The sequence below is a fragment of the Garra rufa genome, unplaced genomic scaffold (assembly GCF_049309525.1).
Source record: "Garra rufa unplaced genomic scaffold, GarRuf1.0 hap1_unplaced_010, whole genome shotgun sequence".
NCBI classification, from domain to species: domain Eukaryota; kingdom Metazoa; phylum Chordata; class Actinopteri; order Cypriniformes; family Cyprinidae; genus Garra; species Garra rufa.
The window spans coordinates 127,558-153,420 of NW_027394285.1; the positions used below are offsets into that span (position 1 = coordinate 127,558).

Below are 25,863 nucleotides of genomic sequence, written 5' to 3' on the forward strand. Positions count from 1 at the left end.
CAACCCTGAAACACGGCAACAAACACACAGTGAAAGACGACCGGGGCGACGGAAAGAGGGTTTATTTCTCGACGCCGGGGATATGATTTCTGTGATCCGCCGAGGCAACGAGCGCACCTTTCTCCTCTAATACTGAGGTGGAAAAACTGACATCGAGCTCACTGTTATTCAAATATCACCCCGCCCGATCCGATCGACCCCCCCTCCACTCCACCCCTTCACCGCCGCTTAGATACCGAGATGCACACGGAGACTCGGAACAAAAAAGTAAGTCCGTTTATCGTTCGCTATCGACTCATTTGCAACATAGCCAGCGGCTTTGGACGGCTGTCGCTGTCCGGTTTCCATTCTGCAGGACTCCGCCTGAGTTCCTCATCTATGAGCAGATACCCGGTTTCGCTTTACTCGCCGTTAACCGTAATGAGCCGATAATATCTGAGCTGCTGGGTGATTACTTCACTCCTGTGCATGCGGCTCTGAGCCCGTGCTTATCCGAAAGCCTCCTAACGATAACGCTGGTGCATTTGAAATACTTGTGCAACTTGTGACAAAGTCAGTGTGTGGCACATCTGTCAGAGTCGTCGCTTATCTGCAGTGCTGTTTTAAAGCGGCGAAGGCAGGAAGGAAGCGCGCCGAATGCAGTTCGCTGGAGAGACACCATCTTAGCTGCTTTCTTAAAGGGGCAGCAGCCTTACATTTGCATGGGATGAGAAAATCTGTTATGTTGTCGCTGCCCTATAATGCTGTTTAGTATTGGCTTTGTCATCACCTTTCAGCTGTTAAAGGGCTAAGTATCAGCATTGTCTAATAAGAGACTGCAGCTGGTTGCACTCAGTTAGGACTGTAGGCTACTGAAAACTGTCATGAACATCCCATGATGCCAAGTAAGGAGGGGGTCACATTTGTAATGTGTTAAATTGGGTTTCAGTTGTTTTTGTTGCACAAAAGTATGTACTAGAACTTTTAATGGGTTACACTGATAGGAAGATATCTAAAGATGTGCAGGTATGTTTGGTCAGCTTGTCAGTGTCACAAAATATGTTTTGCAATTTGATTGGTCCGTTGGTTGTCTTTCAGAAAATGGTTTACAGAATGAATGGTCAGTTACTCAGAATATATATATGTGACCCTGGACCGCAAAACCAGTCTTAAGTAGCATGGGTATATTTGTAGCAATTGCCGACAATACATAGTAGTCAAAATTATCGATTTTTCTTTTATGCCAAAAATCATTAGGATGTTAAGTAAAGGTCAAGGTTTTAACAAGGTTAAAAACAGTTAAGAAGTTAGTTTTTGATTGATAATATGCATTGCTAGGACTTCATTTGGACAACTTTAAAGGCAATTTTCTCAATATTTAGATTGTCAAATAGCTGATCTCGGCCAAATATTGTCCTATCCTATAAACCATACTTCAATGGAAAGCTTATTTATTCAGTCTTATGACTGGTTTTGTGGTCCAGGGTCACACACACACACACACACACACACACACACACACACACACACACACACACAGCCGTATACTACACACAGCCGTTGTTTACCGACGAGCTGCGCACATTCACACTGATAATGAACATTGATTTGCGCAGCTCGTCGGTAAACAACGGCTGTGTGTAGTATATATGGCTCAACGTGAAATCACGCACCTGATGGCATTTACCGCTGATTACAGAACCGGCTTTACTGACAAAACGCGCAAGCATGATCGGCCGATTCGTATCGGTGCATCCCTAATACTTTTACAAATGGATTTGAGAATTAGAAACTAAGATGTACACAGAATTATTGAATATTCGCAAAAGATGTAAAAATAGTCAGCTTATGGGATACTGTCATCTCAATAATAGCCAAATCATTTGCAAATGATTGGCCTGCCTAATATATCGATCCAACATCCAGCTTATTACATACGATTAAAATGGCCAAATATTTTTCAGGTTTTTTTTCAGACACATTTTTTAAGATATTAAACTTAGTCAGGATACATCATATTTAATTTTTCACAGGAATGAAAACAAGGCTGTAAGGCATAGACGTACAGTGCATTCAATGGATTGTACTGTTTTTAAACACTATACTGTTTGTTTAGCTGCTGAAACGTGTTTCTATTCCGCACAGCCTCATTTCACCCGCATTAAATTCGGTGTAAATTCAGCTAACTGAGGTCTATTGCATCTCTACCGCTGTGAAGCTACCTGTTAGACCTAATTAATGTAATTGTACACCACCTTTATACTTTATACATAATATGGCATATTCTTCAGCTAAACTCATTCTTGGGAGCAGAGTCTCCTCCATGAGTTGTTATTGACGGAGTCAGGGAGGTGAGTGGACTGAGGCATTATCATTGGAGGAACAGAGAGTGCTCTGGGTGTGCCAAACAGCTGGTAATCATTAACATCTATGGACAAACTTTGGTCAAAGTGGTTAAACACTCGGCTACCCTCTGCAGGTCTCATCCTTTGGGGTTTGTCAGGGGGACATTGCTTCAGGAGGGTGTTATAGGTTGAGGCATCCATTGGCAAAGTAATGAAGCCAACGAGCTGGGGGTGATGTGAAGTGCATCTGTTTTTAGGAGTTGAGACAGTTAGGGACTGCCACTGTCCTAGAGCACAGTTATTTTTAGGAGAAGGGTGCAGTCGGCCCTGGGTGTGACTGAGGTTGTGTTTTTGCAGGGTGGCAGCGGTGCACGCCTAGCAGTTCCACTCACTCCCTGTCTTAAATTGCCTCTTGTGTTATTGACTGCATTTTAAGTGTCACACCCTTAACCTGTCCTGAAGCTTAGCTCTAAACGTGCAACATAAATTAGTCAGTGTTCTGTTTTGTATAAACTTGATTCTGTATCAAATGAAGTAGGACACTTCCTCATTAGATATTTGAGGTAAGTCAACAATATGGTGTGACGCCTCAACATCACATGCTTTGTTGACCATTGCCCTCGCTTAAAAGCTCATTTTCTTTACTCTTTTCTCAAGAATGTTAACCATAGGAAGTTAGAGAGGCTACTACTGTGCCACTGACACCTTTAGGCCTTCTGAATACAGTGTGTGAATACACATAAAGGTGGTACAGTCCAGCTTGTCTTTTATGACCTTGTATTAGTGGATCATAAAAGACTCTCACAATTAAGTCAGGTGTTAAATCCCTTTATATTCTTACACCCTATGGCCTGGGGTCAACATTACACCTGTAGATCTGAAGTTTTTCCTGTTGTTCATTGGACAGACTTGGGAATCAGACTTTGTTTCTACTTCTGCCTGCATGGGATCCACAGTTGTGTCACTTTTTAAACAAATGTTGAGCATATACATCCATTCTTCCAACTATACTGCATTTGATAGCATGCACACAATTTCATCCTTGTCCAGTGTCTGCTCTATTTCTCTCCAGAAGTTATAAGCGATAAATTTGTCTTTTTAAGAGTTGCATGTGTCTCTTAACCCCCTCACACAAGCTCCCATCAATGTGGGCGTCTGTGGTTGTTGTATTTCCAGTAGTTTGTTGTTGTTGTTTTGTCATCTCCATTTCTTTTCTGAGTGCTGAAAAACAGGCCCGGCCACTTGTTGGCAACTTGTGGACTAATTAGTTCCAAAAAAAAATGTAGGTGTTCTTGTGCTGATGATGAAATCTGCATCTTGTCCACAACACACTTTGGGCTTAATTGACAAGCTTTAACAGATGCATTCACATTTTTGTACATGTGTTAGCCTTTCTGAACAGTATTATAAGAAGAGGCTAAATTCTTTACCATGCTGAAGGGGTTTTATGAGGTTTTCAAGCTTTTTTTATATTCTTGAGAAAAGGAAATGGTATATTCTCGAGGAAACTGCAAATGAATCAGCCCTCTACGCCATCTGTAGAAATGACAGTTCACTAAATGCAATAACCCAGGCCTAGCTTGAGCTCTGAGAAATGACAATTTTAGGACCATTGCCTTCAATATTACCATCTGCCCCTTCACTTCCGTTCTGTTTCTTGTCATCTCAGTTTTTGATACGTCTATATTTTATACTAATATCCACCATTTTTAGTTCACTGACTGAGCACATGGTTCTGAAAGGCCTCAGTATTAAGTTAGTGAGCAAATTAGACAAATTTGAGGTAATGTTTTTGGTCCTCCAGTTTTAACATTGCGTTTAAGCAAAGTTCACAACCCATTTTACATCTGTTACGTGACATATTTCCAGGATATTTAGTGAGAAAAAAAGTGGTGAATCATGAAGTATGAGAAATAAGAGGGTTTGATCTAGGGATGGGTGATATGGACTTAAATTTATCACAATAATTTCTGGTATTAATTGCGATAACGATAGTAATGACGACAATTCATGGGAATCCTGTTTCTTTAGAGAAACATGTTATCTTGCCTTTTTTACCCAAAATATGGTGTTGCGAGCATTGCTGAGTACACATGTAATGTAGTGACTAATTCATACTGGAAGCTGAAGGGCGCCCTTTGCGCATAAACTACTACTGAAGACACTCCAGGAAATCCCTAATATGGACAAAGGTATCCAGTTATCACTGTAGCTGAATAAAATGCAGATAGAGAAATTTTAACTGAGGAAACTTGAAGACAATAAACATACGATTGCTACAATATATGGTTTATCTGTGTTCTTCAAGCAATCTTGGGTATTTTTATAAGGTTAAAGTATATAATGCAATGCTAAATCTATATAGCCTTTATAATACTATAAAATAGTATAATTTCTGCCACATTCTGTGATATGAAACCATGTTTGATTTTTAAAAGGTTATTTTAAACACTCGACTATGTTATGAAGTTATTCTGGAGAAAAAGCATTCAGTAAATAATATATAAGGGACTGACACGGAAGACAAGAAATTGAATAAAGGCGGTATTTTTGTTTTCTTTGCACACAAAGTAGTCTGGTAGCTTCATAACAGTCAGGTTAAACCAGGTTATAAGCAATTAAAAAAAAAAAAAAAGTAAGAGTTATGTCAGGGCTTGACAATCGATAGTCTGGGGCCAACGTGAAAGCCTTGTTAATTTAACAATGATTAATCTATATTCAATTTGTACAGTTGAGTTGATGCACTGATAGGCTTGCCACGATAGACGGTGTTACCGGTTTTAAGACGCAACACCGGTGACATCACTTTTCCACCGTGACACCGTCCCCACATTTTTTTTTAAAGTATGCCTATTCGTTTTTTTATTAAATATTTATTTGAATTAAATGGAAAATATAATTATAAATAATTTAAGACGAGGGCATGCACTATAATTAAAAACTGAACATAGCTACAATGCGTCATATTTCATTTTTTTTATTACGTGAGGAGAACGAGAGGAGTCGAATTTACAGAAAGAGAATGGCGGATGATTTAGTGTCAAAACGCAATGCAAAAGCGCCTGTATGGCAATAAAGAGCTCTTTTCCTCGCTTTTAAATAGCTTATAAATGCGTGCGTATTATGCTTTCACTTTCAGTTTTGCCGGTATTGGCAATTCGGCGTCAATTGTTTGAATGGACGACAACGAAACTACAAAAAAAAAACTTTGAACCCAAAATATTGCCAAACGGGCGCTTTTGCATAGCGTTTTGATCGTCCGCCATTCTCTTTCTGTAAATTCGACTCCTCTCGTTCTCCTCACGTGATAAATGAAATATGACGCAGTCATCCAGACTTGCACACAAACTGCATGCAATCATTTTTCGAAATGTCAAGCGTGCAGAACTTTTACAAACTTTTTAAAAATCCGAGACGCTGAAGATGAACGCAAAGAGAAAAAAAATATTGTATCAGGCAGAACAAGATCACTATTCACAATGCGCCAAATGTTGGAAATATTATCCTAAGTGTTAAAATGGGGGTTTATATGAATGTATCTCTGAGGGAAACTGACTGTTTTAGAAATGTTTACATGGCGTTTTCTTTTCATTGCCTCTGTATAATGCATTTAATGTAGCATTCATAAGCACTGCGCTGCTTTGTTTACGACGGTAACCAAGGAAACTTAATATCACTGTTATCAAAGCCTATAGAATACCCAAGACGTGTCACTCGTATAGTTTTGAATGGGGAAAATGCAATGCTCATTATAGCCGCGAAGCCCCGCCTTCTTAATGAAAGAGCTAATCGTTGATTAGTAAAGTCATTAGAAGTCCCACTTGCTATAAAAACAGTCAGCATTCTGAGACGTTCTTTTAGCGCTATTGCAGCACAAGGAACCATATTTATGAGACGGCTCTTGTCAGATTTCATTGGTGATTTAAAATATGAAATTTAATCGTAAGCATAATTACGGTTGCTGAACATTTGGGGCATCCCTATAAATAAGCGATTCCAATTTTGATACCACCCCCAAGAAGGGCCAAATAATATTATTTGAATAACTTATTAATGTTAAGTTAAATTGTGCTTTGTTCATCTACTAGAACGTTAAAAATGTTCAGTGTTAAGTAACAAAAAATTGTTGTTTTGTAATTGATTGTTTTCTTTGAAAAGCAAGACAAAACTGTAAAAAGCAAATATTGGTTATTTAATTAATGCAAAAGTGAAAAAAATTGGCAAAATGCATGGGGGGGAAAAAACCATGTTCGATAATCGGCTTTCAGCCTTTGACCCACTGTGTAATTTTGTTTGGCTTCGGCTAAGAAATTTCATTTCTGAGCTTCCCTTCTTATTTATTGAAATAAAAGATTACAGGGGTCAGAAACAATGATAACAGCAACTTTTTTTTTTTTTTTTTTTGACCATGTAATATACTAATTTTTTTTTGGTTTCTCCACCCAATGTAAAAAATGCAATAAAAAAATACAGGTATCTGTAATTTTGTAATCTGCAAGTACGAAAAATGAAAGTATCGGTATCGTCCTCATTTTGGATAAATTGGCATTGATGCATCCCTAGAATTAAATAAGCCAAATTGTCATTTCATGTCACTTTGAAATAAAAAGGAGTTCAAGGATAAAGACTTTTTAGGGTGCTTCTTTTTCTTTAGAGGTTATGTATGTTCCTTGTGGCGGAAGAAATGAATGTACTACCTCAGATACAATCAAGGTCTTTTTTTACTTTGAGAGCTGCCTGAGGAGGATTCGGTTGTCCGAGAGAGGAGAGGAAGTGAGGCACCAGCGTACTGGCTGGAGGGAAAATTAGACTTGTAAGTGAGAGGTTAAAGGGGACATGCAACGTTATGTGGATTAGCTCCCAGACCTAAAGGAAGTAAGCCAAGTTAGAGGTGAGGTTTTGGATGAGCGGGGGCTCTGGGGGCTGTTTGTGTGTGTGGTACGGGACTGCAAGGATATTGTCCATGTCTCCCCAGATTAGAGGCGATGTGACAGAATGACCCCCTACCATTGCGGCACAATCATTAACCAGGGAAAGAATCCCGTCCCCATAGCAACCCCTGCAGTTCTGCCAAACTGTCTGCGATGAAAAAGAGGGAGCGGGGGTGGGGTGCTCAGGGTGGGGAGGGTGTGTCTCAATGTGTGTGTGTGTGTGTGTGTGTGTGTGTGTGTGTGTGTGACTATTGATGTTGGAAACAGCATGCAAGCCATTGCTCAGAATGTGAAAATTAAGTGATTTGGAAAACTAGTGTCGAACCTTTGTTCCTGTAGCCCCCTCTAAACGTATGCAAATGCTGGACATTTGCATTAGTCTTTTACAGTAGCTTAATTATAAGGAGCGAGGCATAAAACCTGCACATTCTTCTAGGGAAGTACAGACTATGCACTCAGGTATCTTCTTTGGGAATTGCAGCTTGCCCCTGTGCCTTTAAAGTTGACATCACCAGCTCTCTCTTGCTGTTTTTCTCTCGGCGCAGCTCTGCAGCAGAGATGAGCTGGCTTTCAAAAAGAGAGAAACTTCTTCCTTCCTGTCTTGGGTGCTCATCTGCTTCACGGACATTGAATAGCTTGAGACACTGAGGTTTGCATCACATTAGCAAAGCTGCGTTTCAGTTAAGCATCATGTGAAGAAACATAATTTCTGCTGGACAGACCTTTTCTTTTTTGAGGAAAGGAGCTGGAGGTAAAGGAATGAGCATGTTAGGACTATTGTGTGTGTGTGAGTGTGTGAGTGTGTGTTTTAGGGTGGGGAGGGCTATGGGAAGTAGCAGCAGAGTTTGCGTCAGAAGGGTGTGGTGAGATAAGGCCAAGTTCACTGCTATGGTGACTGTGCCAACCATAAAGAGAAAGTCCTATGTGTGCGTTTGTTTCAATTTATTTGCAGCCAATGTACACTCCCAAGCATCACTGTAGGTGTTCTTAAAGAAACAGTACATCCAAAAATGGCGATTATGTCATTGTTTACTCTTCCTCAGGTTGTTTTTAAGGGGAACACAAAAGAAGAATTCTGAAGAGCTTTCATTTTATTGTGACCATCCCTGTCAAGCTTCAGAAACGAGCCAAAAGGAAATCTTAAAGGAACACTCCACTTTTTTTGGAAATAGGCTCATTCTCCAACTCCCCCCGAGTTAATAAGTTGAGTTTTACCGTTTGGAAATCCATTCAGCCGTTCTCCGGTTCTGGCGATATCACTTTTAGCATAGCTTAGCATAGATCATTGAATCCTATTAGACCAATAGCATCACATTCAAAAATAACCAATGAGTTTCGGTATTTGTCTTATTTAAAACTTGACTCTTCTGCAGTTATATCATGTACTAAGACCGGCGGAAAATGTAAAGCTGTGATTTTCTAGGCCGATAAGATTAGAAACTACATTCCCATTCCGGTGTAATAGTCAAGGAAGTTTGCTGCCGTAATATGGACGCAGCAGGTGCAGTAATATCACATTAAATGTAAGTAAAGTGTCTACTTTTAGGTTTCAAATAAGTATTTGGAGAATAAAATGTCAAAATTTGGTTGAAATAATTTTACATTGTCATTCAATGTTACAATATTCCATTTCATTCCAATTCAAACAACATGCGTATTCTGACTTGTACATATTAAAAGATATAAAAGAATAAGGGGTCATATTAAATTTTATTGTTTAGATGAGTAAAAAAATCTTACTGACAAATGGGCAAAACCTAGGATAGTGGCAAATTTGAAAAACATAGAATTACAACTAATTAGCATTTGGGCTGAAAGTAAGTAAGTTGTCTTTAAATATAATACATTAATTTTTGTTGTAAATATGCCTGATAAGATTTACACTGAATGACATTTTAGTGGGTGTCTTCTGTAAATTAGGGAAAAATGTATGATATTTATTTTTTGCTCAGAAAAACAAAAATGCGATTACATTTATTTTTTGGAAAAATAACAACAATGTAAAATACTATTACTCATATTGTTTTTATGTTTAAATCAATTTCGTCTTTGACCCATTGGTACCAAGGGTGCTTTAATCAGGATTGTTTTTATTTATTTTTTTGCAGGTTTTTTTTTTATCATGTAGGCTAATATTATTTATAGGCATGCTCTGGTCATTTCCCCCCCCATACATTAATACTCTTATTCAGCAAAGATTATGTTGATTAAATTTGTCAAAAAATCAGTTATTCATTTATTTATTTTAACTTTAAATTAAATAAATACATTATATATATATATATAACACATTTTAAAATAATATATTGAAATAAAAATGGTTATTTTAAATTATGATAACATTTTATAATATTAGAGTTTTACTGAATTTTGACCAAATAAGGTATTATGTATAAACAAGCCTTGAATAGCATTAGTATATTTGTAGCAATAGCCAAAAATACATTGCATGGGTCAAAATGATTGATTTTTCTTTTATGCCAAAAATCATTAGGATGTAAAGTAAAGATCATGCTCCGTTAAGATTTTTTTTGTTGTTAATTTCCTACTGTAAATATATCAAAACTTATTTTTTTATAAGTAATATGCATTGCAAAGAACTTCATTTGGACAACTTTAAAGGCAATTTTCTCAATATTTAGATTTTTTATTTTGCACCCTCAGATTCCAGATTTTCATTTTAAATTGTTGAATCTCTGCCAAATATTGTCCTACCCAATTTCAAAAAATTGTATCCTATGACTGGTTTTGTGGTCTTGGGTCACACATTATATTTAGACAAATAGCCTTATAAGAAAAGGAACGATTATCAGCAGATAGTGATTGGAACCTGGTTGATCGGAGCAACTCTAGTCAACTCTAGCGAAACCTCATTGACATCCATCTGTGCCATGTTTGACTTGAGAGCTACTCTGGAGATGTTCAGGCTTTGATTTGTGTGATGAACAAACTAGAATTCATCAAAATGACTTAAACACTTCATGTGTCATGTAAGATTGCAAAGTATTAACTTATAGCAGAACTTAAATTTTCCTGAGAACAATTCCTTGAAATGAATTGTTTAAGTGTTGAATTAGAGTGGGTTGTCCTTCTTTCAGACCCTTTTCAAACCATTTGTAGGCCGTGTCTCCTGCTAAAGCCGTTGAGTTGGCCTTGACTTATTCAGGTGATTCTTATATTGGTCTCAACTCTCACCTCGAAAACTCCTACGTTTCTCTTTTCGCTGCTTGCTTTTTCTCATTTCATCCCCCAGCAGACTCTTCTGAGGCAGGGCCCTTCTTGTTGCACACAGCCCTTTTGTTCCACCAAGACTTGTGTGTGTGAGGCTGACACGACGCTGTCTCACACGTCTCGCTGAAGAGGAAGGGTGGAGTTGTAGGCAGCCAAGAGAAGAGGCTTCGCTCAAGGCCAGTCTCTAAGTCTCTGCTTTGGTTTGATGCAGTGCTGAATCTAAAGACTTTGTATTTTTGTAAAAGGAACTGGATTTTGCATTGTCTGCACTACAAAATTCTGCTGAATGGATTTAAGTGTACATCATTTTATTTTACAGCAGTGACATTTACCGTAGTTTGGTGAATTTTCGCAGGCGAAATCTAGTCATTTTAGTATCAATTAGAGGTGTACTGATACACATATTCGTATTGAACTGTTCTTGAACCAAGGCTTTCAGTTCGGTACGCATTACAAACCAAACGATTCGTTGAACTAATCCTATTACATTTGGAAAATAAAAGTGCTTAAAGTGTGTGAAATATAATGTTCTCAGTGGCCCTATGCTCAACAAGTCAGCCCAAACGATGTAACAGGCAACGTGACGTCTGCCTCTCCCACCGAAAAAAACACACTACTCTAGTAGGGTTGTGACGGTGAGGTAGTTCCTTAGAGTTTTCTCTCTTTTCCTCACTTTTATTTGCTTTTAAAGGATTAGTACACCTCCAGAACAAAAATGTACAGATGATGTACTATAAACTCATCTACATTGAGTTAAATTAACTTAACTCAAGTAGGGTGACCATACGTCCTATTTTCCCCCGGACATGTCCTCTTTTTGGACTTAAGAAAATGCCTCCTGCTAGGATTCCCTAAATTGGCCAAAATGTCCGGGATTCGGGTTTTGCTTTCTACAGTCGCCATTCATTGTGTGCATTTTTGTATCAAAGCCTTGCGCGGGACTGTTTTCTTAATTCCGCTCCCGCAAACATTCTAATATTGAATTGAATTTTCGCACATCACAGAGTCGCTATCAATATGCAGAGTATTTAAATCGCTCTGGGTGCAGCTCGTGTTGGATGTACGGTTGCCAAATCCACATTTTTTTCCACGGAATTGGGCTAATTTAAAACTGTTGGGGCAGACTGATTTTCCTTCCTTGGGTTAAAAGTTTGAAATATTGCGTAAATTGTGTTTGACTCAACTTCAGCAGCTGCCTTATTTTTTTTTAAGTTAAATCAGATTAAAACTACAAGTCATTTTAACTTATTACAATAAAAATGAGTTGATATAATTTGTTGAGTTTAAATGACTTAAGTTGATTTAACTTAAAATCTTAAGGCAGCTGCTAAAATTAAGTTTTTAAGTTGAAACAGGTGAAAACTTTTTTCAGTGTAGATATTAGTTTTGTGAAGGATGACCACTGTGCTAGGAAGCTTTTTAGCTGTGTTTATGATTAATCTGCTTAACGGTGAATGGAATGGAAATGACATTTCTGGAACACAGTTTTTTAAATGTCCGACCTACGTCCTCTTTTTGGAAAACTAAAATATGGTCACCCTATCTAAAGTCTAAAGTATTTTTAAAGCAGGTGCTTTTGTATTTGGTTTCGAAACGAAATCTCTTACGTGATAAATGAAATCAGACTCCTGCCGCTGATCTGAGATGCGACTGTTGTTTGGCACAAAATTTCAAAGAAATTTCTTTGGCCTTTCTTTATTTTTGCTGTATCGAAACTGTACCGAACCGTGAGACCACTGTGTCGTGTCGTGTCGAACCGAACCATGAATTTTGTGAACTGTTACACCCCTAGTATCAATCCATGCGATCAGAAATTTCATTTGACTGCAACATGTTTTCCCACACAGATTTTGCGACTGGTTCAAATCTGTCATTGTGCCACATTGAAAACAGCTTGGTTTAAAAGTGACTTTTATGTGAGCTGTGCATCATACATCACTACCCTATTGAAATAGACAACAGGCCTTTTTTGCCTGCAAAACTCTATATTTCCCAAAATTTCACTGATGTGACACCACGTTTAGTGTGCAGTGATTTATGATTCTTTTTGACAAAATCTAGACTAATATCAAAGTGCTACGGTAGTACCATCTGAAACTATTACTGGTAGCACAGCAGAACTTCCTAAGGGCATAGTGCTTTAAAGAGAGAAGCCTGACACACAGGGTGGTCTTTGGCCAAAGGGAGGGCTTGTACCTTTAAGAGGCTAACGGAAAGAACCAGAGGGTAGGACAGAGTCCTTGCACCACAGCCTGTGCTCTGTGTGTGTCACCAAACCCTCTACATGCTCATCCCCCTCACACACCCCATGCAGCTGTGACCTTACATGTGTATCCTCCCCTTCTGCCTCTTTTCTCTTTTCCTTTCTTTCTCTCTCTCTCTCACACACTCTTTTTCTTTCTCCTCTTTTGCTTTTGGACCGATGAGTTGATTACATGGAGGGATGCGGTGACAGCACTGGCTGGTACACAGAACAAGACGTGCCCCAGGCCCCAACAAACTGCATTAAAATTACACTGTTCTGACATATTTAAACAGCAGCGGCAAACATGTACACGTACACACGGATCCGCACATGCATACGCAACCAGAGACCTTATTTTCTTGACAAAGAGTAGTATCCCCCCCCAAGTCTTGGAGAGGCTGTCTTCTTCCATGAACACTAAAGGAACATCTCATTTGTTTTCGTAGTTGGTCCTCGAACACCTTATTTGGCAGTGCATGGAGTTCGCACTGGAGCAGCTCTGAGAAAAGCAATGACAAAGTAAGTTTACTTGTCAGTCAGTTACTCCCTTAGAGGTTGGTTCACTTCACCCTCAAACCACAACTTATTTTACAGCTTATAAGAATTAGATCAAATAGACTTGTCAAAAATGACAACTGCTCCGAGTTTTTACATGTAGGAAGAGCTTGCTTCCTAAAAAAACAAAGATGGGTGCTTAGATACTGTTACTTTACATAAAGATGACAGTGGAGAAATGTCTAAAGCTACAAGACCAAAAGCGAGCACAGAAAACTATTCACAGAAACATTTTGAACAGCTTCAAAAGCACAGTTTACCTTTCAGGATGGAACAAATTGTAGAGTTCTTTCTATTTTATATATAAAATAGCTTTTAGCTTATGTATCCTATGCTTATGTCCCTGTTGAAAAAAACAGTATATGCTGGTTAGGTAGGTTTTGATGCTGGTATGCTGGTTTAAGCTGGTCCTTTGCTGGTTTATACTGGTCCTTGACCAGCTAAGGACCAGCATAAACCAGCTAAAACCAGCATCCCAGCATCAAAATCTATGCTGGTTTTTCAACAGGGCTATGTGTTTTGCTACTTTCTATTGCTAATTTTATTGGACAGAAATTGGTATACTCTTCTGAGTGCTACATGAGCCATCATTATTTTAATGCATAGATACCTTCATTCCGCAAATCTAAAAAAGAATGTGCTGCATTCTGCAGAATAGTTTTACCATAAATAGTTGATAACTTCATATATTGGTCAAACAGTATGGTCCCGTCTTGGGTCTTAGGGTGTGGTCACATTCTCTGTTGTTCGGCAGATGTTCTCCAGGGAAATACAGTCATTTCAATAGGAATCCACACAATCTGGGAAAGAAATTCATGAGAATTACATTCAGAATTTATGTTAATGTCGATGAGAACATTCTTCGTTTAAACCAGAAAATCATATACCACTAACTTTGCTCGCTGAATGCGAAAGTGTGTCAGATCAGTTAGCCAAGCAGCTTACCTGACATCCTTTAGAAAAGCTAAATGCAAAAAAGCACTGTCAGTGAAAGTGTGCAAACTAATGATTGACATAAAACCTGCAAACTAGTGCAAATGTGCATCAACATGTAAATTATGCAAAAACAAAAAAGTATGAAGAAGCAAACGAGATTTTCGCCTACTAATTCAGATTAGGTAAAATGTTAGCCGGGATTCTTCACACTGAGGTAAGCACGAGTCGGATCCTTGGAGACAAGATCTCACATCACTATTGTTCCTTTGTATTCTCAAGCTTTGCTATGCACCATGTCACAAAATCTGATCTCAAGTCAGTTTCTGTTGTCATATTTTTTGTTTTTACTCTGAGATGAGAAGGAAGCTGATCTATCTGTTTTTCCTTATTTGGCGTTATGGGCCATTGTGCTACTCTGTAGACCAATGTGTGTGAATGTTTATGTGCAGAGTGCTCCCTAGGCTAATACAACCCAGTACCCTGCTATTTATTTATTTTGTGAGCCTTCAGATGATACTTAAAGAGTAGGCTATATGGTATTTTAAAGTGTCCTAATATAAGTCCCCTACAATTGGCTTAAATGCATTTAAGGTCAGAAAACATTGTAATTTTCTCAGAATATACATTTAATATTCGAGTCAGTTCTTAATGATTTCAAAACAATTTGGTCAACGCAGTTCTAAGCTTAAGGCCAGTAAACCCCTCCCTTCCATAAGCCTACTCTGTTCTGATTGGTCAGCTGGTCAAGTCTGTTGTGAGATTAAGTATTAATCATACTTACAGGTTGTGGATGGGAGACGCTTGTTGGTCCAAATAAAGAAGTTACAGACTTATTTTTAATGGACAAGCGTTTGGCGAATCCCGTGTTGGACTCACCAAAATTAAAGAGTAAACAGTACACGGTAAAATAACGAGCACACAACAAAAGGTTTGAATTGTATTGCTGTGGAAAAATAATTTGTAACCACTGATTCTTTACATCATCATCATCATCATCATCTTTTGGCAATGAAAACAAAACAAACTTGCTTTCACAGCTCAGAACACAGCGTCTTCTTGACGCACTAATTAATATTAGGCTAATATGTTACCTAGTGATGTATATCGGTAATAGGCAGAAGATTCGAAAATATGACAACTCATTAAAGCGGTTCAGAGTTGACTCTTTCGAGAAGCAAAATCTTTATTTATCGTGCACTTTTTTGATTACCAACTTTGCAGACTGTGTACATTGAAGGATAGCTATGTTACAAACTGCAAAACAATTAAAACATGAGTTAGTGTAGTTAGGTAACATCAAGATTGAAATTTTAAGTTAATTTATTGACCCCTCAATGTGCAAGGTCTGATTGGGTGAGTATCTACAATAACACTGGAATACAATCTTAAGAGATACCCATTTTTCTTGATGGAAAAAGGAGTCTTGGATTGTCTGTCAGAACAATTTTGGACACAGAGTCAACACATCTCCTCTCAAACTTGGAATGGTTCCCTCCCACCTCCATTTGCTTCAATGATCCAATGAAAGGACAAGGTCCTAGATTGGGGCAGATCCTGCACTTTGGAATTTGGGCAAAGGTTTTACTTGTGTACTTACAGCGGTCAGAGAAACTAGCTACACAACAGCAGGGGAGGTGGAGAGGCCCTGCCTTTCCTCCCCGCTGCTAGGAAAACTGTCCCACACTGCTCAGAGAACAGCCCACACCTCCCCTGCCCCCTCTGCAAGAACTTCTCCCGCACCCTCTCAAACACTCCTCCTAGGGGGGTCCAGTTGGGCCTAGCCGTGGTATGAAGCACGAGCCAGCGTCCAATCTCGGGTTACATGATTGTGTAACAAGCGGCTTTGAACACCCTTTCGGCCCTTCAGAGCTGAAGTCCTACTTCCTTCTCAGGGCCTCACGCATTATGAGTTTAGCCCCTTCTGGTCCTAGTGAGTCCCCGAGTAACATTCTCAAAGGTTCAACAAGGTTTTGCTGACCTTAGTTGTCTCAGGTTTGAAAAAACTGGGATTCAAGTCTGGGAAGCCCCTGATGAAGTGCCCAAGAGATATTATGTGTCATGGCATTAGGGCTGGGTTTGTAGTGCTTCTGTTTCTGCAACAAATGCAATGGTCAATAAATCTGCCGTGGCTTCCTTTCTTCTTTGGCATCGCACTAGTTGGTTTATATCATGTGGATTGTAGGTACCTCTTTTCCCAACCAAGATTTGGTATCTCTTAAAATGCCAAACACGTTGAGGATTGTTCGTTTCTAATAGAATTTCTACCAAAGTATAACTCTTTAAAAAAGAAGGGATGGACAGAAGGGTGTGCGTGGTGAGCTATGCAGTCCCAGACGGCCACTCTACCCACGCCGCACTGGGGCGGGGACTGGTTGCCACGGGGGCTTGGGAGCGACTGAGTGAGAGAGAACGCCATGACCCAGATTGTAATGGTTCTCTCTTCCTCTCCCCCTCCACCCCCAATCGTTCCCTCTCTTCTTCACATCTTCCCCAGTCTTTCGTTTTCGACTCTCTGCTATCCTCTCTACTTTGTGCTTTCCTCTCTCTAATCCTTGATGTTCCCTCTCTCAGTAATGAGAACCCCCCCCCTCTCCATAACTTCCTGCTGGGGCATAGAGGGACTGGGGTCACACCCACCCCACCCTCTTTTATTCCTGGAACTACCCACAGCACAAGCTCCCAGGGGAGCCTCTACACACACATATATACGCACACATACTCTGGTAATGCTTCCTCAACGATATACATCATCATCTCTCCAAAGGATTTGCCAGTAGGCGAATACTACTCTCAATCATTGAAGTGCTTGCATACTTCCATATTGCCGGAGCCAGCCTTGTGTGCATAACTTGCAGACAGAGTCCAAAAGTCACTTTCTGGCAGCTGTGGGTGTATTAGGAACTTAGTAACTTACCTGCCTTGAAACTGTATTTAGCATTATACTTATAAATTAAAAGATGATATTTACAGTTGAAGTAAAATGTTAATTATTTTACCAAAATAAGAGGGGTCATCTAAAATGCATGTTATTTTTTATTTAGTACTGACCTGAATGAGATATTTCACATAAAAGATATTCACATGCAATCTACAAGAGAAAAGAATATTGAAAATAAAAGTGACCCTGTTCAAAAGTTTACATACACTTGATTCCTAACACAGAAGGTTCAAACGCTCACTGATGCTTTAAGAACCAGGGGTGTAAACTTTTGAACAGAATGAAGATGTGTACTTTTTCCTTATTTTGCCTAAATATAATATTTTTTTTCCTTTAGTTCTATTTACCATGATCTTCAAAAAGTTTTCACCCCCAACCTTAATACATAATGTTTTCCTCTGAAGCATCGGTGAGCGTTTGAACCTTCTGTAATAGTTGCGTATGAGCATATTTACATATATTTTTCTGAAGAACAGTGGACAGTTTAACTGTTCAGGACAAACAAGGGACTCATGAATAACTATCACTAAACAAACAAACAAAAAAACACAGCTGTGGATCATTCAGTTAACAACACAGTATTAGAAATCAAGTGTATGTATACTTTTGAACAGGGTCATTTTTTTTTTTTTATAAATTCAACTATTACTTTCTCTTGTGGACTATATGTTAACATCTTTTATGTGAAATATCTTATTCAGGTCAGTGCTAAATTAAAAACATAACATGCATTTTGTATGATCCATGATATTTTGGTCAAATAAATAGCATTTTGCAGATTCTACAAGGTGTATGTAAACTTTTGATGTTTTTTCTTGAATATTTGAGACCATTCAATATTTGCCATTCATTGTGAATATCAAGTCTAGCTGCAGCTAAAACAGAAACATAAGCACGCATTATATTTTCATCTCGGTGGCTCTATGCAATTAATTTTCTACAGTTCTGTTGCCGATTAGAGTTTGAAAGTTAAAGAAAAACTCTGAGGCATCATAGGTAAACTGATAACATTTCCAGGACAAAGGTCTTCAGCCTTTTTCAGGACTCCTTAATGGATGGGAAGACGTGTGGTATAAGATCCTATCCCCCCTGCAGAGACCCATCCCCCGATTTCATTGGCTTAGAGAACTTTTTATGGATAAACTATTCAGTGGCAATTAGAAATTATGCATGTCGTTTTAATATTGAAAATATTTCCATTTCTTTGTGGTTCTCGTTTACTTGCATCAAAAGGTGTCAGACTATCATTCTTGGCATTTGTCTTAAATGTGGCAGTTCCAATTAAAGTTACTGGCCTTTTTGTGAGTACCACAGTTGTGTTTACTCACCAAAGCCACTTGGTTCTGCTGACATTTAGTTTTGTATGAAGCGTTGGGTAACACTAGTGTTTACCAGCCATCTCAGACAACATTAGCTATCAAAAGGAATGCATATATGTTTGTTCACAGTGCATGTGTTCACCGTGTGTCCGTGCCAGGTTGGGAGGAGGGGCACATTGAGGGCGGCCACACCCCAGCTTATGGGGGGCCACACCTCTTTGTGGAATCTACTGCAGCTGGGTCACATGACCCCCACTCCCACCCCCATGCCTAAGCATTACCACATTTCTCCCTCTCTCTCTCTCTCTCTCTCTCTCTCTCTCTCTCCACTAATACTGCTGCTCTTCTCTATGAGACTGGCCTCTCTCCTGCTATTCGGTCTTAAAGAATTGGGTGTGACTCTGCTCGGCTCAAAGAGGGAGGCGACGCAGGATTGCTGACTACTCCTCCCTGCTGGTTCACTATTTCTCTCCTCTTGTCTTTCTCCAGCTGGTCAGTCTTTAGAACCATCTTTTTCCTCTTTAACCTTCTGTTTTGTACACCTTAGTTTCTAAAGGTACCGTAGATGTAATATCTAAAATATCTTTAGTACTCTTTTATGCTTTTCTCTTCTTTGATGTCTTCCAATTTCTGTGATTCTCTCTCCATCTTCAAACATCCCCCAACATTTGATTGACCTGTACTTGGTTTCCACTCATCATCTCTTTTGTTTCCTCCTCCCCCAACTAACTTGAGCTTAAGAGAGACTAACTGTCTTCTGACTCTTCTCACATTAGTCTGGTGAGGATCATTAACTCTCTCTCTCTCTCTCTGTGGCCTCATACTAACTTTTCTTTCAAATTCAATTTTGAACGAACTTAAATTGTAGATTTCTCAAATCTGCTTGGCGGTTAGGATTCTGTTGGTAAAACTACAACTTGACGCTCTGATTAGCTCTTAAGTGTTCTCTGTTTCTCCTTCACAGTGTCAGACGAGTCCGAAGAAATCCACTGCAGCCACCTCTGAGCCTGTTGAGGAGATGCCATCCATACAAATCAAGCCGGAGCCAGAGGAGGTGGAGTGTATGGTGGTGAGAGAGCTTTTGTAATGTGGCATATGTGTGTGTGGGGGTTGAACTTCGTAGTGGGATGGAGAGTATGAAGCTTGAAGTTATTGGAAAGGGGTGTGGTTGTAGTGTCTCGAAAATGAAGTCAGTGGACCTCAGGATTCCTCTAGACTGGGTGAACTTGGGTCTTCACTTTTTAGATGAAGCCAGGGCATATCTAAATGTTCAGGCAAAATGTATTCTACAAATGCATGTAATAGTAGTTGACTTGATCTTTTCTTTCCATTATAATGTGAATTGTCAAAAAAGAAAAAAAAAAAACTAGGGTGGGGATTGCTTTGATACATTGGTTGTTGATTGGATGGAGGGAGGTGTGAATGTGAGCTTGCAGTTGATTGAAGGAAAGCAAGGGGGGTTTATGTAAATTAAACGACTCTAGAAGTCCAGGATACACTCTTAAAAATAAAGGTTCTTTATTGGCATCAATGGTTCCATGAAGCACCTTGAACATCCATGGAATCTTTCAAATGCAGAAAAGGTTCTTTATATTTTTTAAAACAGGAAGACAGGGCGGGACATATCCAGCAGCCCCGCCTCCCTTTTTAAATAGCCAATAGCGTTTCATTTATATCACCGATTTGACAGCGCATGACAAGCCACAGTCTCATCCATATCGTATTATTTATATATAAAATATCAATTTGTGTAGAAATAAAATGTGTCCGATATGTTTTGTGGTCCGTGCCGACTCGCGCATTAATTTTGCTCCGTGTTATTCTCTCTCTGGCCCCAATGGAAAGCATATTTACACTGTATGAATCATTCCTTATCGCCTATATAGTGCACTACATACCATTTACTAGGGCTGGGTAAAAAATATCGATTCTCCGATTTTAATCGATCTTCAGTTTAACGCAACGATATCGATTCGGGAAATCCCCGAATCGATTCTTAATGCGCATGCTTCACGTAAGAGGATATGAATATTCACCTCTCGTCCTGAAGGTGTCACTAGTGTTCCTGCTCAGAGTGTTTTCTCAACCGCTGGTGATCTAATCACAGCGCAAAGGAGCTGCCTTAGATCAGATCAGAACATGTTGATCAGCTGCTTTTTTTGCAGAAAAATCTGGTGATCAAAAATGATTAGGCTGTAATTAAGAACTGTTAGTTTTATGGACAGTTAGAATGTTTTGTATACGCAGACAAGGGCTTTATAATGGGCCTGTTTTGAACGTTTTGAATTTAGAAAAATGTTTTATTTCTTAAACATGTTTGAAGTTCTTAATAGATTTCACTGTTGCACATTTACAGTCTTTTTATTTTATTTTTTTTACAGTAATGTGCATTTTGCAGTTTGTTTACATGGTGTACAATGGATGCACATATTTATGACTTCTTGTTACAGTGTTCATTCAAAATAAAAGTTGTTTAAAATAAACAACTGTGTGCACCCTATTATTAATGTAGATGTGTATTTCAGTAATAAACTTAAGTAGGAGAGTTTCAGTTACCAGCATTTATATCAAAATATGGATCCCATGTCTGCAAAACTAACATTTTAAATGAAATATTGATAGCTAATCGAAATCGAAATCGAATCGAATCGAAACCATAAAAATAAGAATCGAACCGAATTGCCAAATTGGTCACAATACCCAGCCCTACCATTTACCATACAGAAAATACAAATTCTGTGAACAAGTGACCGATTTCAGCCGCAGCTTCAGCATCTCTTAATAGTGTAGGAGGCGTGATGTGTCGGATTTTAGAGAGCATTTGATTGGACAGAATGTTTGATGAGAAGCGCAGGGTGCAGGGTGATGCCATCAAAATCGTTGATCCATATTGGTGGAAGTTATAGGCTGTAAGTTTTGAATGCTTATATCTTCTAAATGCAAATTTTGTCATTGTTTTGGAGCACACTTGCTTACAGAAAACTTTAACGCTTCATAATATATTCATACTAAAAGCCCCAAAAAAATATCACAAAATGTTGATTTTTATAGGGACAAATAGAATAGAATAGAATTTTGTGTTTTCAGTCCATATCTGCTTTTAGACATCCTTTGCTGACATGCATTGAAAATTTTGATTTCTTCTAGGAAAAAATCTTGATGACAAATGTTGTACTACACATTTGTTTCATCCAATCAAATGCGTTCTAAAATAAATTTTGTGTGATGTTTACTTTCTACCATAAACCTTGCAAACTAAAAAATTCTGTCGACTTGTAACTTATAAACTTTCCTCACAGACCGATACAAACCCACGCACCCCAACTTCTGGAAATGTAGCCAAATCAAACCAAGTCAGCCAATCAAACTGAAGTTTGTTTCTGAAAAGTACTTCCTTTTTTGCGTTCAACATGCAGCAGATATGCAACCCATATGCATCTAAAACCAGCAAAGAGCAAAATAATTTCTTTGAAGACAGCTCCACTAATCAGTATCAATTGGAACTTGGAAATAGAATTTTTTTCCATTACTAAATATACAAGACGACATGAAGAATGTGATCATTAACAGGCAATTCCCTCTGCCGGATGGTATCTTACAGCCTGAAGTTCCCATAAGGAGTCATAACATAATATTTTATGTATTAATATTACTCGTCTTTCCCCATCACTTTGTTGGGGTATCTTTTTGTACCTTTCCTTTTCTGTCCTTCAATCTTTCCTTCCAAGTCTCGCCAAGGCCCTAATAGGATATATCGAGGGAGGCTTCCGTTCTGCTGTAGTCATGGCAACGAGGCTCTGGCGGGAGTGGGAACGACTGTGATGTAGCCTCCCCACACCCCTCTGCCTGAACACACACACACTGACACACCACCCCACCCCCTCACAACACTCCCACTCCCTTACTATACACTCCTAAAGCCGTAAGACACACACGGAACACCGCGTACCTGCAGGGTTTCACACATGCTCGCATCCACAAACACCATACATGCCCAACATGCTCTCACTCTGGAGCTAACGGGAAAATTTAGGCACAAAGATGTGCTCCACACCCTTTTATTTTCATCCTCTTCACACACGCACACAGCCTTCTCTGTGTCTAATGTGCTTTTACTCAGCCGGGCGCTTCATAGAGAGTCAACTCTGTGTTTATTATAGAACAGCTTTGCCACTGGTCAAAAATCTGTAGAAAGATCCACTGGGGGAAAAGTCGAAAGCAGCTGCTGCCAGTTTGGGGAAAAAGTACCTTGGAGCTGCCGTTAAGATCTGTTGTCTATTTCACCTGCGCAATCTGATACGGCAGGAGGCAGTTGTGAAAAGGAAGTTAGGGGCTCGCTGACGGTTGCCAGGTATTTCACAGTTGTGCACTCCAATGCAGTTCAGTTTATTGGGTAGGTCTTCGCAGACCGTAACCTAGTAGGTCGATGAGGCCCAGGGTGGGTAGCTGGCGAATTGTTTGTGGGAGAGGCTACATGGCACTCCCTTTCAAATGCTAGGCAGGGCCGCAAACTCCGTTGCTAATATCACCCTCAGCAAGTGCCATTTCCTTCCACTCCTATATTTTATCATCCGTATCTGTACACCACACCCTGCAGAATCCTAAACGACTAAAGCCTTGACTAAACAACATGCAACCTGAAGCTTTCAGAAACTCTTGAGCTTGAGTTTTGGGTAGTTTTCGCATCAAACCTGAATCCAGGCTGCTTGCTGACATTGAGTGGACATATCTGGAATGGGACAAGTTATTAGGGGTGGAGGTTGTTTATGAACCTGGGGTCACACTGGGGTCTTTGTCAGTGATCGTAGACTTTCTCGTGTCATCATTCTGACAGTTTAAAGGTGGACTGGAGAGACAAAACAAATGGGCTTTTATGTATGTTTCTGATGTAATCAGACAGAAGTCTTACCGCTTTAGGTCTTTTAAGCAGCATGTGCCAAATGTTCATTTCCAGCATAGTGAGCAGAGCTCCAGACAACCGGACTGACATTTGGCTGTGAGGATGTTAAAGTTCACTTTCAGAACAAAAAATTACAGATAATGTACTCATCAAAGATGTTCATGCCTCAAGAAATAATTTTTTGAAGACAACATTTCAGGAATTATCTCCATATAGTGGACTTCATTGGTGGCCTTGAGTTTGAATGTCCAAAATGCAGTTTAAATGGAGCTTTAAAGGGCTCTAAACGATCCCAGCTGAGAAATAAGGGTCTTATTTAGCAAAATGATCAGTCATTTTTAAAACAAAAAAAAATTCTATACGTTTTAACCTCAAATGCTTGTCTTGTCTAGCTCTGTGATGTACATGTGTACTCTGTGTATTCCTGGTCAATACAGTTAGGGTATGTCAAAAAACTCCCGTCTCATTTTCTCCTCCAAATTTAAAAACCATACTACATCACTGCAGAAGTAACAACCCAGTGTTTACAAAGTAAACGAGCAAAGAAGATAAAACAGCCTTACAAATAAAGTTAAAACAGCGATGTAGGACGATTTTGAAGTTGGAGGAGAAAATTAGATGGCAGTTTTTCAACCTACCCTAAAATTGTATTGACTCGGATTACACAGAGTATGCATGCGCATGGCAGAACTCGACAAGACGAGCATTTGAGATTTAAAAGTATATACATTTTTTTTTTTAAATGGCTGATAAAATGCTAGATAAGACCCTTATTCCTCGGCTGGGATCATTTAGAGCCCTTTGAAGCCGCATTGAAACGGCAATTTCAGACTTCAAACTTGCAAACACCCTAGAAGTCGAGATAATTTCTGAAATGTTTTCATCAAAAAACAATTTCTTTACAACTAAAGAACAAAGTCAGTTACATTTTGGATGACAATGGGTGGGTACATTATTTGTAGATTTTTGTTCTGGAAGTGAACTACTCATTTAAGAACACTAGTACTTGAAGTCTACATGATATTGAATGTGTTAGTAGTTAGTGTATAGCATAGTGCAAAACCATCATCCTATCTTTGAAAGTTGAACTTTAGTAGCAGAAGTAGCCCTTACCTTCTGCTGTTTTAGTAAGCTGTAAAAACAATTGTCATTAATGCGTACAACTTCATTATCTAAGACAGGAATGCAGATGTCTGTTGTAATTAATTAGTAACCTGATTTATAACAAAGCTTTTTCATCTCTCAGTACTGTGGTGGAATGTAAACTTAATGAACTCTCACGGGAATATTATTAATGGCCAATTTCCCTGTTAATGGTCGCCGGTAAGGTCAGCAGAGAGTCGTACTACCATCAGTCCATCATTCCTAACATTGTTAAAACGAAAGGATTTTTCACCGGAAACTCTAGTTCTAGTTTCTTTCTCTCACTCTCTCAATTTGTTCTGCATTTCTACACAGTGAGAAATGGGGAGCGGTTCTCTCTGCGTTGCCAACCTTTACCATTAGTAGTTGCTCTTCTGTCTTCGCTCATATGTTTATGCCAATTGTTTCTTACTTGGACTGATCTGTTCACTTTGTATGTTTACGTACACTTGATAAGTTAATTGCTGGCTTTGATTGGATTGTCTGTGTTTTACCTGTGTGTGTTTGTACTGCAGTAGTTGGCTTTGTAAAGTGGGAGGAGCAATGGCAGACACAGTGGGTGTGGCAGCAGGCTGTACTTAACATAAATAAAACTTACCAAAAAAAAAGTCTCAAAAGTGGGGAGTAAAGTGTCCAAAATGAACCGGGGAGCTGGTGTCCTGTCAATGAAGACACGATGGCAGGTGGTGTCGACTGTCGAGGGAGTTCAGCCCAGGTAAAGGGAGCCTGACGGCAGCTTTGTATGCTCCCAGTCCTTCCTCGCTTTCCTCCTGGACTTGTGAGGACACCAGTGTGCATACATGAGGAAAACTGACCAGTCTCTCGAGGAGAGGTGTGCTCTGCATTTAATAGCTGTGGTGACAAAGCTACATTTATTTCAGGTGTGCCTCATCACTTGCCACCAGTTCTGGATGTTACTGTGCCTGTCCTCCTTCACACACCCACTTCTGTCAGGAACATGATAAAGGGTGGCGATTTAAAGGCTGGGGTGCGATAATAATAAAGGGGAGGCAGCTGTTCGGTCACAATTGTTAATTATAATGAAATAATTTTGTTTTGACACGTCATGCAACACTATGTCACAGTGTGACCTGTAGGTTACTGTTGCTGCGACTTGGGCTTTTAGTATGGAGTGTGCAACTGTTCATCTATAGACATGGCTTATCCACTCTTAGCCAAGGTCATGAAATATATATATATATATATGACCCTGGACCACAAAACCAGTCATAAGGGTCAATTTTTTGAGATTTATACATGAATAAATGAGCTTTCATTTGATGTATGGTTTGTTAGGATAGGACAATATTTGGCTGAAATACAACTATTTGAATATCTGGA

The 25,863-nt window shown here is 39.2% G+C and overlaps 1 protein-coding gene across 1 annotated transcript in view; it reads left to right on the forward strand.

Moving 5' to 3' along the window:
- LOC141314574 (Krueppel-like factor 8) overlaps window positions 1–25,863 on the forward strand; it is a 51,603-nt gene continuing 25,740 nt past the window's right edge. The window contains exons 1-2 of the mRNA XM_073832662.1: window positions 1–267; window positions 19,444–19,548. Of these exons, the coding sequence (XP_073688763.1) occupies window positions 241–267; window positions 19,444–19,548 (132 nt within the window). The 5' untranslated portion in view covers window positions 1–240. The remainder of the gene's footprint in view (window positions 268–19,443; window positions 19,549–25,863) is intronic.